Source organism: Bombina bombina, chromosome 5, assembly GCF_027579735.1.
Source record: "Bombina bombina isolate aBomBom1 chromosome 5, aBomBom1.pri, whole genome shotgun sequence".
Lineage (NCBI taxonomy): Eukaryota > Metazoa > Chordata > Amphibia > Anura > Bombinatoridae > Bombina > Bombina bombina.
Genome location: NC_069503.1, coordinates 272,988,959 through 273,007,184, shown reverse-complemented (window position 1 = coordinate 273,007,184; position 18,226 = coordinate 272,988,959). Strand labels below are relative to the sequence as shown.

At 34.7% G+C, this 18,226-nt stretch overlaps 1 protein-coding gene across 1 annotated transcript in view; it reads left to right on the top strand.

Moving 5' to 3' along the window:
- The first annotated feature begins 2,039 nt into the window (after positions 1-2,039).
- The window catches only part of RUNDC3B (RUN domain containing 3B), an 848,400-nt gene continuing 832,213 nt past the window's right edge, over positions 2,040-18,226 (top strand). The window contains 1 exon segment of the mRNA XM_053713995.1: positions 2,040-2,314. Coding sequence (XP_053569970.1) covers positions 2,220-2,314 — 95 coding nt within the window. The 5' untranslated portion in view covers positions 2,040-2,219.

The window sequence follows — 18,226 nt, the reverse complement described above, 5'->3', positions numbered from 1 at the left end:
GTTCATTTGTAATTCATAAAGAGCATGCAATTTTAAGCAACTTTCTAATTTACTCATATTATCAATTTTTCTTCGTTCTCTTGCTATCATTATTTGAAAAAGAAGGCATCTAAGCTTGTTTTGGTTTCAGTACTCTGGACAGCACTTTTTTTATTGGTGGATAAATTTATCCACCAATCAGCAAGGACAACCCAGGTTGTTCACCAAAAATGGGCCAGCATCTAAACTTACATTCTTGCATTTCAAATAAATATACCAAGAGAATGAAGAAAATATGATAATAGGAGTAAATTCGAAATTTGCATAAAATTTCATGCTCAATCTGAATCACGAAATTAAATTTTTGGGTACAGTGTCCCTTTAAGGGGTTAAGGAATATTGTCTTCATCAGAGACTGCAGAGCTGTAGAAAATAACAACTGCCCTTTGATAGTGTACTACCTGTTGTAAAGGAGAGTTGGCTCTGGTACTAAGTTGTTTGAAATTATTATTTGATTTAAAAAAAAAATGTTTGCTGCTGAAAAAAAGTATAATCATCTTTCAGATGCCACAAATAAGTGTATAGTTGTAGGTGCCTGTAAAAGTACATGAAACTTTTTAATTCATGATCCACAGAGCATACAATTTAAAAAAATATATTTTTTTTCTCTGATCAAATTTACTCAAATTTTCATGATATTCTTTGTTGAAGAGAAAACCTAAGTACATTGTGCACATGTGCCTGGATGCTTTATGACAGCAGTTTTGCAAGAATACTTTTTTAGCACTAGATGGCAGCAGTGTTTGCACAATGTATAACATTATTAAATGCATTCTTGCAAAACTGCTGCTATATAGTGCTCCAGACACCTGATTTTAAACAAAGGAAACAAAAAGAACAAAGTAAATTTGAGAATTACATTTTATTTTTTTAAATTGTATTCTCTATCAGAATCATGAAAGAAAAATGTTGTGTTTCATGTTCCTTTAAGCAGGTGCCTGACTTTCCTATAAAGGGAAGGTGGATGAATAGTACAGTTGATAAGAGACAGGTTTCCCTATGATAAGAGGCTGTCTTAAAGGGACATTCCGGTCAAAATATAAATGCACATAGATGAATTACATCTTTGAATAGAAACACATTTGCATTATAAATGTATTGGCAAAAATGCTGCTAGTAAAAGTTATCACTGTTTTAGTGATAACATTTTTCTCTGCACGTGCATGTGAAGCATAGTTAGATATTCTCAGAGCACCAGCATTTTAATACTGCAGCTGCTCAAAACACTAGTGGGATTTGTATCATGTCATCAATTAATAAATTGAGTCATTACCAGATGATACATGTACCTTTGTTTGGTTCTCTGAGCAAGTGCTGTGTTTAAAATGCTGGTGCACGGTGCATACTTAAATACACTTTTGAAACAGCTATAGCTTTTATAAGAAACATTTTTACTAATACATGTATATTACAAATATCAAAACTGAAGTGCATCCATGTGAACTTCAATTTTGGCTAGAATATCCCTTTAACTACAGCTGACAACGTTTTGCTATATACGGTTGGAGTCTGCATTCAATATAGTTTACAGAGGAGCGGTTTCATTTTTTATGATAATATAGGATGTAGCAGGCAGGAGGGCGATTCTATAACAGAGATAACCGAGAGAAAGCGGCCTTCTGTATACTATATATGAGAGAAGGATGGCTTTAATACATTTGACAGGAGGCTGTCTCTGCTACACTTCCGGCCCAGTCACATGAGAGCCAGAGCTCAAGGCAGCACTCAAGCAGCCCAGTTGTATGACTAATGGGAGCAGCTGGTGTTAAGTTCCCGGTCTGTGCAAGGAGACTGCACTTCCCTTGCCATTCAGCAGCACCTGCTGAGACACCAATGTCTGCCTCTCCTCATACAGTGGATAGTTGTGACTGCTGTAGGATTGAATCAATTTGAACGTGCTCTGTGCTCGCAGACACCTATTACATGAGCGGTGCTGCTGCAGTGCTGTGAGCCGGTGGCTGCTGCCTACTGATCTTGTTTTGGTTCTTTGTATGGTTACACCTCATGATCACGCCTCATGTGCTGCTGCCTGTGACTTGGGTGAGATCAGTCTAAGTCGGAGCCTGTCAGTGAGACTGGGAGGTGCAGAGTTGACTTATCAGCCTGTCTGTGCTACTGCTGGATGGCTCATTAGACAGGACAATAACTCCGCAGACAAAGGGAAGAAGTGGTACTGGAGGATGGCTTCCCTCAGCCTAGGGCTCAGCCTGTCTAGGAAGAAAAATGCCTCAAGGAATGCTGCAGTGGAGAGGAAGAATCTTATTACAGTGTGCAGGTAATTTACTCCTATGCATGTCATTTGCAAACCTGACTTCATTTCAGCACCACATGCTATCCTTATAAATGAATACTGTGCACATTTGTCTTTTGCAATCTATCTTGATTATTATTATTATGTAGTATGTATGTTGTGTGTGTGTGTGTATATGTATATATATATATATATATATATATATATATATATATATATATATATATATATATTGTGCCAATTATACTGCAAGTACAGTTGGTTGCGACTATTAAAACTGGTTTATATGTTTCTGCCCAGCCACATTTCTTTAAGTCAAGTACATTTCACTCTGGATTGGACCACACTATGCTTGTAGTATTCTATCGCATGAGTATCACAAAGAGCCAACAGAACAGTTAGATGTCTTATCTACAGTAGGACAAACACAGACTATACAATCTATGGGGACTACTGATCAAGAAATACCAGTCCCTAAGGACTAAACACTTGTATTTTAGAGAACATTTTAAATAGAATATTAATTATTTTAGACTTATGACTGGTTCTGGTCATTAACTGTTATATAATTAGGAATATAAATTACTGTTTTATTTAGCTTTTAATACAAGCATAAAATTATTTTTTTCTGCAAAAAGTTTGATATCAATAGCTTTGAAGTATTCTTTAATATTTTAAATAAAGCCTTGATTGTATTGATGTTGAGAAATTGTAAAAGTGTTTTTTTTTTTTTTTTTTAAGCATATATCATAGTCTGTTTTTCTTAATCAGGTTATCTTATGTATACATCTAAGTGTCACAATAGTTATGTAGAGAGAATATTAATATATAAGCAAACATGTTAAAAATACATTGCAGTCTTGATAATCTTGTAATTTTACCAAACTTACAAGGAGCTCTGCTTTTCCGTTTTGTGCAATTGAGTGTTCAGTAAGTACATTTCCCCAAATATTTCAGCAAGGCAGAAGCTGTTGCAGTCACAGGTATTATTTTAGGGATGCTGTAGAGTGGTTGTGTGATTCTGAAGAGATCTCCTGTTTTGATATCCAGAATGGTACATTTTAAGGTCCCTGTAAGTGTTTGAGTTTATATGGGGCTGTTCTGATATTCCATTGATATGCTTGTCATTCTGTCATACTAAAAGGATTCCATGACCTGGAATAATTAAATTGACATGGAATTGATGTGTTAACACCTCCCTTCTATTCATGCAATGTAAGCTTAATATTATATCCTTTTTATTTTTTGTAAATGCATTTTTACCTACCTATCCTGTGGTCTGTTCTAGTTTATTGGAGTTGTCTTGAGTGGCATTTTGCTTGGTTTTCATGTGTGTTGGCGCTGTGTTTATTTCACCAATAATTTGCAATGACAGAATTTGATTTTCATTTTTTTGTTGTTGTAATTTAACAGCTTTCATCTCATGAGGACCAATCTTGCTGTGTTTTGAGCAGTATATAATGGCTTTTAGCATGGACATTTTTTTTTTTTTTATAGTGTTAACGTTTTTGTATGTGACATACAGGATAATGAAGAATCCCTTTTTGCAAGTTCTAGAATATTTGCAAAATGGCTTTTAATTAAAATGCACTATTGTGTATTTCAAATATGACTTTTATGACCTTTTGAAATTCAGCCATTGTAACACATATATCACTCCAGGGCACATTGGTTAAAATAAACCTTTTATGTGTGTTCTCTTGAAATCCTTGTGTGGTTTCATCTCCCTTATTAATGTACAATGCACATTCACAAGTTTGATTTTAATTTCTCTTAATTAGAGTTGATCTTTTAATTAAATTATCTTAGTGGCCCTTGGCTGCTGGTGACATGAGTCTTCCTGCAAGGGAATACGTAACCCTGAAGACCGTTCCCTGTGCAGCAGTTGTGCATTAAATGGACAAGTTTACAAATAAAACACACCGCTTAATTAGAGCCACATTTTATTTTTTAGCAAATGCTAATTTTCCTGTATGGGTTTAAATTTATGTTTTAACTCCTTTGCAAAGAATTAAAGGGATACTAAAATTAAAATGAAACTTTCATTATTCAGATAGAGAGCATGTAAATTTAATTAAAAAAAAACAACTTTCCAATACTAACATTATTTAAAATGTGGCACAATGTTCTTATATGTAGTGCACAGTAAATGCATATATGCTATTTGCGATTAACTGATTCCTATCACATGATACAGGGAAAGGGATATAGAATTAACTTTTGAATTTGCAGAAAAAAAATCTACTAAATTGCACTCCCAGGTGCCAAGGAGTTGCTGATTATAAGAGGTAAATGACTGGTGAGCCAGAAGTATATCTGTACATAAGTATCTGGAATGATTTAGGAGCATGCCAGATGAGTGACTTTAACAGTTTGTTTAACACAGTGAAAAATTTAAATTTACAAAAAAATACAACAGAAAACTGTATTTTATATGCTACGGTTGCCTTTAAAGGGACAGTAAAGTCAAAATGAAACTTTCATGATTCAAATAGAGCAGGCAATTTTAAACAACTTTCTAATTTACTTCTGTTATTAAATTTGCTTTTTTTTCTCTTGGTATCTTTTATTCAAGAGTAAAACTAGGTAGGCTCAGGAGTGTGCACGTGTCATAATATTCTATCTATAGCATCAGTGTTTTGCAACATTGTGTAATAAAGCTACAAAAAATGTGGTATTGGAAGAGAAATGGAAAGCGGTTTTAAATAATATGCTCTATCTGAATCATGAACGTTTCATTTTGATTTTATTGTCCCTTTTTTAATACACAACTGGTATACGCTGAAATAACCAGTTTGCCACAAGTCTATATAATGTGTATGGAAACAATAGCAGTGTAACATTTTATTTAGTTATTTTAATTTGGTTTAATGCACGTTTGGGTTGTACCTTGACAAAACCATCGATCACTGGTCTATAATTATGGAGAAGGTGAATGCAAGGTATGAAATGCTTTTATTGTTCAGCAGAGTAAATGGAGATACTAGAAAACAACTCCTAGCAATATCATTTCTCGGCTTGTAGGGCAATAGTGAGCTGTAGCCCTGACTCTGACATTTGTGTTGTCATCAGTAATGAGCCACAAGTCTGTCATGGCCGTCTATTATTTCTGAGTTTGGGGATTATTATTATTATCGGTTATTTGTAGAGCGCCAACAGATTCCGCAGCGAGGTGTAGGCACAACGTGCGTGGTGCAGGTAGCTTTATAATATGGCTCCTCAGAAATAAGTGTTAGCCCAGCTCCTAGATCTGATTGACCTCATTGCTGAAACCCCAGCAATGAATGCTCTAGTTGAAGCACTGCAGCAGAGCCAAAAACAAGCTCTGTAATATGATTCTCCCAAGCTCACATGCCACCTTGTTGGGAGAAAGACAGGCATATGCACAGAAGTGCGAGAGACAGAAATGTAAGGATCTGCTCTGTGTGTGCATCAGATTACTTAGTGACCCTTGAGTTAGATGGGAAAACTAGAATAGAGTCTCTTTGTGGTAACTGGTGCGATTCTGTCATTGTCACTATCATTTCCCTCAGTAAACTGAATAGAGTCTTAGTCCCAATCTGGAACCCCACTGAGTGTTTGAAACTGGTGAAAAAAGTCAATGGAGATTGTTTTTTACCATAATTTTGGAATGGAAACTAGGGCATAGTATGGTCATTGGCTTACCCTGCTGATTATTGCTTATCATGGCTCTGCATACTGTTTTCTCACTGTCACAATCTTCACAAAGATGGAGGGAAATGCTAGAATGTTAAAGGGACACTGAACCCATATTTTCTTCTTTCCTGATTCAGATAGAGCATGACATTTTAAGCAACTTTCTAATTTACTCCTATTATCATTTTTTCTTCATTCTCTTGCTATCTTTATTTTAAAAGCAGGAATGTAAATCTTAGCAGCCAACCCATTTTAGGTTCAGCACCATGGATATAACTTGCTTATTGGAGGCTTACATTTACCCACCAATAAGCAAGCATAACCCAGGTTCTCAACCAAAAATAGGCCGGCTCCTATGCAGCACATTCTTGCTTTTTAAATAAAGATAGCAAAAGAACAAAGAAAAACTATTAGGAGTAAATTAGAAAGTTGCTTTAAAATTGCATGCTCTGAGTCATGAAAGAAAAATTGGGTTTAGCGTCCCTTTAGAGAGATGAAACCCAAAATTGTTCTTCCTCGATTTAGATAGAGCATACAATTTTCCAATTTACTTCAGTTATATTTGCTTGGTTCTCTTGCTATCTTTTTGTTGAAGGAGCATCAATGTATTACTGTGGGCTAGCTAATCACTTTAGGTAAGCCAATAATAAAAAGAATGCATGTGCAGCTACCAATTGGCAGCTAGCTCCCCAGCTATATTGCCTCTGAGCCTACCTGGGAATTCTTTTCAATAAAGGATAGCCAGAGAATTAAGCAAATTTAGATAATGGAAGTAAAATGGAATATGAACATTTTAATGCTCTTTCTTAAAACATAACAGAAAAATGTGGGGTTTCATGTCCCTTTAAATGATAGCTATATGGGTTACTGGCACAATGATGGTTAAACAACTGGTCTGTTTGTTACTGGGAAAAGGGTACTGCTGAATATGTTACTGGCACGGTTGAGTGAAATAATTGCTTTATGTGTTATATATGTTACCAATCATTAATATGCATCCCAGGGTAACATTTTTGATATGCGTGTATTATTGAGAGCCAAGAAGAGTTAAAGGGATAGGAAAGTCAAAATTAAACTTGTAGGATTCAGATAGAGCCGGTCATTTAAAGACACTTTTAAATTCACTTCTATTTTCAAATGTGCTTCATTCTCTTGGTTTCTCTTGTTGAAAAAGAATATGCACATATCCTACACTAGTGGGAGCTAGCTGCTGATTGGTGCCTGCACACATTTGTCTCTTGTGATTGGCTAACTAGATGTGTTCAGTTAGCTGCCAGTAGTGCAATGTTGCTCCTTTAACAAAGGATAATAAATACATTTGTTAATAGAAGTAAATTTGAAAGTTGTTTTAAAATTGTATGTAATATTCAAATCATGAAAGAAACATTTGTGGCTTTCTGTCCCTTTAACCACTGCTGAGTGAAATAAATAAAGTGGGATTTGGTGAGCGGCTATTGCAGGCAACCATGGGCTGATCTATTTTCAGTATTAACCTTGAGTCCTAGGGGTCCATTTTATTAATGTGCGGACGGACATGGTCCAATATAGTGAATCATGTCCGCCGCACATCGATACGCTGTTGGCATTTATCGTTGCACCAGCAGTTCTTGTGAACTGGTGGTGCAATACTGCCCCCTGCAGATTCGCGGCCAATCGGCCTCTAGCAGGGGGTGTCAATCAACCCAATCGTATTCGATCGGGCGGATCGCTGTCCGCCACCTCAGAGGTGGTAGATGAGTTAAAGAGCAGCGGTCTTAGGACCACTGCTTCTTAACTTCCGCTTCAGCCAGAACTGAAGCAGAGTGGGTTTGAGGCAGCATCCGCCGCTTCATAAATAGACCCCCTTGTATTTTTACAGGATGCTTTGCCTAATTGGTCTATGACTAATACTCAGTTGGACAACTTACGCTCTTCTTACTTATGCTGGAAATGTGTTTTGTATTTACAGACCAGTACCAAGCCTGACTTTTACAAGAGACGTTATTGTTTTTATTCTCTCAATAAATTGTAGGACTTATGAACAAAATGGTTTTTGTTATTTTTTGCAATAAATTACCATATCTTTTAGTGGGCTTCTAACTCAATACAATCTGATATACTGCATTGTCATATTCTGAAATTGCGTTTTATTCTTGAAATCACTATCTGGAACTGTGCTACCTTTGCCATCTAAATGTCAGGAAATATGTATAATTTTTATTGTACGTTGCTGCTTTTCCTGGTATACAGTGCACCTTCTCCCTCCTTTTTTTTCTCTATTACGGAACCCACATTTTTTCTTTTGTGATTCAGATAGAGCATGCAATTTTAAGCAACTTTCTAATTTACTTCTATTATTAATGTTTCTTCGTTCTCTTGCTAACTTTATTTGAAAAAGAAGGCATCTAAGCTTTTTTCTTGGTTCAGCACTCTCGACAGCAGTTTTTGATTGGTGGATGAATTTATCCCCCAATCAAGGACAACCTAGCTTGTTCACCAAAAATGGGCCAGCATCTAAACTTACATTCTTGCATTTCAAATAAAGATACCAAGAAAATCTGATAATAGGAGTAAATTAGAGCATGAAATTTAAAGCAACTTTCTATCTGAATCACAAAAGAAAAATGTTGAGTTCAGTGTCCCTTTAAAGGGCCAGTAAACCCACAAAATAATGTTATATAATTCTGCACATAGTGCAGAATTATATAACATCAGCTTAGCGCAAACTTTGTACCTTAAAAGATTTCAGTGAAAAAATGCTACGACATGTACTTTCACAGTACGCCGCTCCTGGCTCTACTGAGTGGGTCTGTTTGTTTTCCCTAAGCCATCGGGCACGCTGTCTATTCACAGCCGGCCCGATCGCTCCATTAAACTCAATGTAACTCGCTACCAGACCAGAGCGGGAGCGAGTTACATTGAGTTTAAAGACGCGATCGGGCTGGCTGTGAATAGACGGCGTGCCCGATGCGCTTAGGGGAAACAAACAGACCCACTCAGTAGAGCCAGGAGCGGCGTACTGTGAAAGTAAATTAGAAAGTTGCTTAAAATTGCATGCTCTATCTGAATCACGGGTTCAGTGTCCCTTTTAATACTTAGTTTTTTTATTATCTTATAAATTACTATTCCTCACCAGTAAGTCACAATCTTCTCTGCCTGTGTCATTTTTGGTTTGGCTTTGTACTCTAAAATGCAAATACGGTAATAGTCTATATTTATTTAAAGGGACAGTAGAGTCAAAATTAAAGTTTCATAAGTCAGACAGAGCACAACAATTTAAAAAAAATTCCTATTCACTTCCATTATCTAGTTGTGCACAAGCATTTTATATGCACATTTTTTTTTAGGCAAAAGCTCCTACTGAGCATGTGCAAGATTCACATGAGATACATACATATATGCATTTTGTGATTGGCTGATGGTTGTCACGTGATATAGGGGAAGGAAATTGCAACTAACTTTGACATTTGTCATTAAAAAAAATCTACTACTCATTAAAATTCAAACTAATTGGTTTTGCACTGTATTTTACTTATGCATTTGCTGATTAGGCTATTCTACTTTTATTTAGTGGTCCTTTCTGATTACAATATGATCTTTCTGATGGTACTATGCATACAGAAATGATATAAAATGACATTTATGTTGAATGAATAAGCTACATATATCATGACATGTAAATATTGCCTAAATGAAATGAGATTTCTCTAAGCTGTCCCATTTTACGGATGCAAATATACAAATATTCTGAAACTCACACCTTTTCCAGTCCCAAGCTGTTTGGATAGAGGGGTTTGTACCTGTACTACATTTTAGTAGATTATTTTGATTTTAACAATACATTTCTACAAATAAATATAGAACTTCTAGTCTATAATAATCTTATGTATTTATTTTGCTTGAGTTCATAATTGTGGCGAATGCATTTGAATGAGTACCGTTTACATGTTTTTTTTTATTTTTGCATAGATAAAATCACGTTGTATGCACTTTTGCTAGAAATTAAATTTTTCAATAAACTTTTGTTTGCAGAACATGCATTTGTTTTCGTCACATGCTAGGGAGTGTTATGTGCCACTAGACATTAGTTTTTAATGATAGTGCTTTTTTTTTTTTTTTACATTGTTTATTGTGTTTTAATTATCAAAAAGAAATACACTGATATGCAGTGAAAATTAAAATACAATAATTTTAATCAGGTGATCTCCCTAATAGTTTAATAATTTAATAATAAAACAGTTTGCTTTTTCAAGGATTGATAAATTTGATCTCTACCTTGCGATATGGACACCTTGGGTTGAAGTTTATGGTCAATAGAGAACGCATCCTGGGGGACTCTGAGGCAGCACTGTTGAGTCGTGTTGTTAGCAATATGCTTAAATTACCCACATGCTCTGAGACTACAGCACACACTTAGCTCTGCAAATCACAATGTGCTTGACTGTAACTTTTCTTAAATTTCTTAACCTTACGTCATGTATAGAAAATATTAATGTAATTAACCAGATAATACCCGATCTTGCTAGGCCGATGAGAGGCCTTTCCATATGCTAGCTAGATAACCTGCACTCTACACATGATTGCTGGGAGACCATTAAAGGGTTACTTTCTGTTATAATTTTTAAGCTAAACAACTAACATATTAAAGTTAATAAACATTAATTAAAACCTACTGACCTATATTTTCTCCAAAACGAAGTTTCATAACGTTCTAAAAGTTATATCTTTTATTCGCCGATGATGTCACGTTATCCTGCCCACTATTTTCAGCACTGCGTGTTCAAAATACTTAAACCAATAACTTTGTGTTTAAAGCGTCATTTTGAAACCTAGGTATTGTAAACGGATTGGTACAGAGCAAAGGATACCCACGGAGTGGGTTTGGAAAACAATTAAATTTGCAGGCAAGATTTCTGATCTACGGTAGAGATATGTTAATGAAATGCTATTGATAAAAAGCGTATTTGGGGTAGTTAGTTAGTAACAGGCATAGAAAATATTTACTTACAGTGGCACTTTAAGGGGCCTATAGAGTTTCAGGAGGAAGTAATGTCTTAAAATTGAGGTTTCATTTATGACTGTATACTAACTGTTCTTAGTCATACCTGTACAGTTATACTACTTATATGGTCTTGCTCTATATATCTTCTGAATGTATGTTTATCAAATTCCTTAACTGTATGTACATTATGGCTGTTTTTCTAAAAACCTCAATAAAAATTATCATTTAAAAAAAAAAATACAATAAAATAAATTTAATTTACCACATGATAATGAAGAATAATAATTATGAATTCCACTAATATATAACATAACATATTTGATGATGAGAATTTTACAAGATATAGGTGTTACCGTCTTGTCAGCTACATAAAGTTTTTTTTTTTCTTTATGAGAAAGATGTTTGTTCTGTATAGAATATGCGGTCTCTGGACTGTTCTACACCCCAATAAAAAATGTTTTTATAATATTATCCCAAACCACTTATATATTCAAACTGGAGAGTTTGCCTATGTACACATAAGTGACAAAGTACAACTTCTAGACCATTGTATGTAAATATTAGGTATACAATACTAAATATACAAACTAATGTCTAATAAAGCACAGAATGGTTAGATTTGTAACAAGTTTGAATAATAGGGGTGGTATCTATTCCTTTATAACTGCATGTGTAGTCAGCTTTTTAGAAGACCTATTTTAAATCGTGTTGCAATAAACAACTTAGAACATAAGACTTGGCTTGGGGAAAAAATGACAATAACAGAAAACCAAATAAGGAACAACCGCACCCAGTCTACACAGTAGAAGAATCATGCTTTGTACACATAGGGCCTTATGTTAGGGAAGACTACAGTATATCATTTGGACACCAAACATAGAGACCAAATGTAGGTGCATATTTTATAAAGATATATTACATTTTTCTGTGAAAAGGACAATAACTAATAAAAGTGAAGAAATATTTGCTTTTACCCTTAGTTTTATAGTCATATAACATAATAATGCAGAACAATGTTATACAATTTGTAAAACCACTAGATGACAATTATTCAGTACAATTCAGTGAATAATCATATTAAATGTTAGTGTCAACATTTGACCCTCACAAGGGAACACACACAAATCTAGATATGTCTAAGTATAAATAAAATGATTTTGTTTTTATGCACAGGCATAATGTAAAATGGTTGTATTTATACAAATATAGTACTGATCAAGTTTTTAGCTAATTTAGGATTTACACATTGTTATAGGGAAAAAAAGAACAGTAATCAAGTAATGTTTTTGCTATGCAGCCTATTCAATTATGCTGAGTTGCAGGGAGAGCAAACATCATTTTCTTACTCTCTTTATACACATGAAGCTCCTTATCTTATCTCTTTATACACAAAAAGGCAATACTTAAAGCAATTGAAAACTAACATTTTATTACCTGTCTCTCTCACCCCCACTGGGAATGTGATGTCTTCTGCTGCTTCTTGCCCACATATCTTTTATGTAGCCGAAGCTGTAGAACTGACATTTTAAGTATAGGTAGGGATGCAAAAAGCATACAGTAAGTAGCTATTTCAAATGACAAAATTATGGTGAAGGAGCTATTTTTAAACAATGTAATACTCTAGCAGGTAAAATTGATCATTGTGAATACATTAAAGGGGAGAAATGTTACACAATGCTGTATCTTTAAAGGGACACTGAACCCAAATTTTTTATTTTGTAATTCAGAAAGAGCATGCAATTTTAAGCAACTTTCTAATTTACTCCTATAAGGTGTTTTTTTTGTTTTTTGTTTCAGTACTCTGGAGAGCACTTTTTTTTTTATTGGTGGATGAATTTATCCACCAATCAGCAAGGACAACCCAGGTTGTTCACCAAAAATGGGCCGGCATCTAAACTTGCATTTCAAATAAAGATACTAAGAGAATGAAGAAAATTTGATAATATGAGTAAATTAGAAAGTTGCTTAAAATGTCATGCTCAATCTGAATCACGAAATAACAATTTTGGGTACAGTGTCCCTTTAAGTATAACTCTGCTAGATCTGATGGTCATTATTTCATGGCTTGAACTGATAAACATTTATTTAGTGATAAAAACAAACAAACTAGATAACACACAACAGGGTGACTCGTCTCTCTTGAAACTGGGAAAAACATGTCTGGAGAATTCTCTAGAAGAGTGTGAGGTGACAAAATAAGGTATTGAGGCTCCAACTAAACGTTCAATAGGAAATTATGTAGACTTGCAAAATGTTTGTCTTTATTTTATTCACAGAAAAAAATATCTGGAGCAAAGTAGGGTTGTCACTTGTTATGTTAAACTGGACAGGTATGAGTTACACATGCTGCAGGGTGTGCAGGGAGGAACATGTATTATCTCTCTGGTAGCACATGAATAGTGATGCTGGACAGTAATAGTTATGTTCCTCCCTGCGGCATGTGTAACTCATAACTTTTCAGGCTAATATGGCCGAGGTGACAACCCTACACACGATATATATTACAACAACAAGCTTGTACATATTGCTGTGCTTTGCTGCTCTGTAATCTCAGGGCCGGCTCAAGATATTTTGCGGCCTGGGTCCGAGATTACAATGATGCCCCCCAATAATAACATTATTGATTAACATATCAACCTACTAGCCTTGCCACTGACCTTACTAAGCCTGCATACCTGCATGCAACCAATGCTTATGCACAATTTCAGCATAAGTGGGAAAGAAGTTAGAGGGTTGATTCTGTGTCTTTGTGCATTCCCACATGGAGACAGAAGACAGGGGTCTGACAGTGACTGACTCAGTCAATAAAGTGCTGCCCCTTTTCAAGTGCTGCCTGGGTCCCTTGGACCCACTTGGTCCCATGGTTGAGCCGGCCCTGTGTAATCTTTTGGTATAAAGAATTGATATAATGGATCTTAAGGCGCAGTCTGATTCCAGGCTCATTATGCACTTATCAATACCAGTCATTTCCTGCAGTAATGTTCATATAGTATATTTTTCAGCATTAAAATAGCTGGGGGTTTTTCCTATACATGTCTTTTTATAACCCATGATTTAAAATGTTATTTAAAGGGACAGTCAAGTCAAAATTTAAACTTTTGTGATTCCGATAGACTACCCCCTTATTTCAGTTCTTTTGACAGACTTGCATTTAAGCCAACCATGTTGATGCATAAATAACTCCATGGGAGTGAGCACAATGTTATCTATATGCCTCACATGAACTAGTACTGTCTAGCTGTGAAAACAAAATGCACTGAGATAAGAGGTGATCTTCAAGGGTTTAGAAATGAGCAAATGAGCCTACCTAGGTTTAGCTTTAAACATAGAATGCCAAGAGAACAAAGCGAATTTTATTATAACCATAAATTGGAAAGTTGTTTAAAATATGGCATGCCCTACCTGAATCGTGAGTTTTATTTTGACTAGACTGTTAATATATTCAGAATGTTTTTGCACTTGTCTGGTATGTTAATTTTTTTTCAAAACTACAGAAGTCTTGTTATTTCAAGGTGTTTTTTGCCTCTTTGAGAGATGTCTCCAATAAGTGGTCAATATGAACGGAGCGTCACGTTTTTGTTTCTTTATACATCGGTCTACGCTACTCTTCATGCCTTTGTACAGCTATGATCGATATGTGTTCAAGTGCTCTCACCTGGTTAAATCTTTTTACATTTACTAATTAAAGGGTTAAAAGCATTCTATGTAGTTGTATGTTTTTTTAAATTATAACATTTAAAGTATCTTTCCTAAATGTTTTCATACGAGTGGCTCATTAAAGATTTTTTGTTTTCTAGTAGTTTATCTCTGTCATTCAGTTTTGTGGGTTTTCATGAACCTGTACCTTTGATTGATTTATGAACACTTTAGATTTCACTTCTCTGCTTCCGATAAGCGTAAATAATTTACATTGCAGTCTCATCAACTTGTTCTTTTTTCAGGCTAAGGATTGTTTGCTTTCAGCGCTCAACAAAGTCAGTGGAATCATTGATTCCTATCTTATTTAATCTGTCATATCACATCAAGCAATGCAAAATTCTGCTAGAGGTGAAATTATGAAGACTGGGTGTGAATATGAAACATATGATTTATGCCCTTGTTATGTTTTTGTGAAACTTACATCCTTGTGAACAGTACCTTCTTATATACAGCTTGTCGATAAAAATTGTGGGAATATGCGTATTCTGGAAGAATGTTTTTTTATGAACTGCATTAAGAGAAGGGGTTTATCGCTTAGCTGTTTATATTGTTTCATATCAGAAGTGACCCACTCCTAGGATATGTTAAGTATCTTGAGAATGGATGAAGCCTGTAGTTTGTAATATAATACTAATATTTAAAGCAATGTGACTTTAAAAATGAGCTTAAAGGGCCATAATACCCAAATGTTTAAACACTTGAAAGTGATGCAGCATAGCTGTAAAAAGCTGACTAGAAAATATCTCCTGAACATCTCTATGTAAAAAAGAAAGATATTTTACCTCAAAAGTTTCTCAGTAGCCACCTCCCATTGTAAAGGATTTCTAAGAAGCATTTTAGTGTGTCCTAGGACAGCTGAAAGGATGAGCCTCATGAACTCTCATATTATTTCACCAATCAGGTAAAGGAAGCTTACTATGAAATCTCATGAGAGTTAAGTCAAATCTCATGAGATCACAGTAAGAGTTCATGACCTCAGCACTGCTGATGCTGATTGGCTGCTGTTCATTTCTTCATTTTTTTTAATTTTTTTACCTGCAGCTGGGAGCAGGTGAAGCATAACTTTTTACACAGAACTTACTCTGCTGAGCTGAGGAGATTGAGGTAAAATATCTTCCTTTTTTACATAGAGATGCTCAGGTGATATTTTCCTGTCGGCTTTTTTACAGTTATACTGCATCAGTTTCAAGTGATTTAGCATATGAGTATTATGTCCCTTTAATTGTAAATCTAACGTGATAAGATCCATTCAAAATAAGAATTTCAAGAAAAACGTATCCTTAAAAGTGTAATTCAATTTCAAAATGTAATTCCTTATAAAATGTTATCAGTATCTTCAAGCAGTTTACAATCTGTGCTTCATATCTTTTTAAAGGGATATGGAGGTCAGCTTTATAATATTTAATGATTCAGATAGAGCATATAATTTAAACAGCACGTGCACGCCCCTTAGCCTTCCCAATTATGCCTTTTATGGAAGGCAGCTACATTTTAACAAATGATACCAATAAAAAAAGGTAAATTTGATAATAGTGAATAAAAAAAGAATACTTTGCAAATGGGTCTTGAAAATTTAATTTTGGATTTCATGTCCCATTAAAAAAAACTATGGGACCTTGTCCAATCCGTAAGGACCAAGCATATTGTTTTGAATCAGATTTTCCCAGGGTTTTGAAATTTAAAGCCATTCCAGTCCTTTTTTAAAAACCGTAATTCCATTCTTTTTTAAAGTGCCTTAGCCTTGTTTTAAAGGGACATGTTTCCAATTCACTTATATTATTTGGCTCTGGTCTCATGTTATTCTTTGTTGAAAAAATATCTAGATAGGTAGTGTGCACGTCTGGAGCCCCTACATGACAGAAAACAGTGCTGACATCTTAGTGCTCTTGCTAATGTATAACATTTTTGCCATAGAGTGCTGTAGACACGTGCACACTCCTGAATTTACCTTCTTGCTTTTCAACAAAGAAAACAAATACTATTTGTTGATAGAATTACATTTACATGTTTTATTTTTTATTGTATATTCTTTTTGAATCTTGAAAGAAACGGATTGGGTTTTATGTCCCTTTAACAGCCTAAATACTTTGAAATACTTCTATCAAACTTTTCAGAAAACCGTTTTCAAGCAGATTTTGTAACTTCTCTATTTCAACAGTCTTGGCCTCTTGACAACACATTTTTTACCTCTATCAAGTGGCAAATCAAAGATTTTTGAGTGGATTTTTTTTAGTTTCTTTTTCGTTCTCGCTCATGAATAAAGATGAATATCCAGATTGGACTAAATAGTGTACGTTTATTGCTGGCAAGACATTGGAAGTCCACACACGTGCTCAGCAACACTGAGTAGCTAGAGAGAACTCAAGAATTAATGGTACTTGAGGAATACTCCTGCCTGCGGACAAATATCTTATGTTTCAAGATATTACTGGGAAATTTTACTCTTAAAGGGACATAAAACCCCAAAAATTTTATTTCATGATTTTCATTTTAAACTACTTTCCAGTTTACTTCTATTATCAAATTTGCTTCATTCTCTTGGTATCATTTTGTTGAAGGAGCAGCAATGCACTACTGGTTTGTAACTGAACACATGGGTGAGCCAATGACAATCGTTATATATATATGCAGGCACCAATCAGCAGCTAGAACCTAGGTTCTTTGCTGCTCCTGAGCTTTCCTAGATAAACCTTTCAGCAATAATAAGAAAGCAAATTAAATAATAGCAGTAAATTAAAAAGTTGTTTAAAACTATATGCTTTCTCTTAATCATGAATGTCTAATTATGACTTTAATGTCCCTTTAAGTAGTTCTACCTTCGCCTTCTGGGGCCCTACCTCATTACATTTTCGATTCGTTCGCTGGTCCAATTCCTAATCCAACTTCTTTTTCCCACTACTTGCAGGCTCCTTTTATATTCCCCTTCTTTTCTTTTTCCCCCTATTCTTCTCTTCTTATTTTCTTTTCCTATTGTTTGGAATAATAATAATAAATAATTGTTTTATAGGTAAATGATTACCTATCTCAACTAATGACGTTATACTGTACTCTGCTGTCTTTCTCTTGGCTTTACTTACTAATTATTAAGCAGCAATTCTTCAACAAACACTGGGGTATTATTGTATACTACATTATAACCTAACAGGCAACAACTGTTTTGTATATCTTTTCTGTTTAAAATTAAATAAATTGATAAATTAAAAAAATATTAATATCCAGTGTCCTAAAAGCAATAAGTTGTGAGATTTTTAACACCAAGGTAAAGAGGTACTTTACACAAACCACAAAATATTCCGCTCTTTAAATATTTAAATGGTTTGTGACAATTCTATGCACATAACAAATATTCAAGCATCATTCCCTAGGTATACTCATGACTCATAAACCTTTCAAATAGAGAAAAGTGGCATTGGATGCGGGATTAGCTATTCCCACAAAGATGGTTGTTAGTGAAGTGCCTGTAGTTCTTATTATATTTTTAATTTGTGTTTCTTACCTTGTGTGTGGGCTATTTCTTAATAAATAAATGTTTGGAAGCTGAAATTTTAATTTCTGTAAACTATGCATGGCTAGTTTAAGTGTTTGTGTCTGAATCTGAA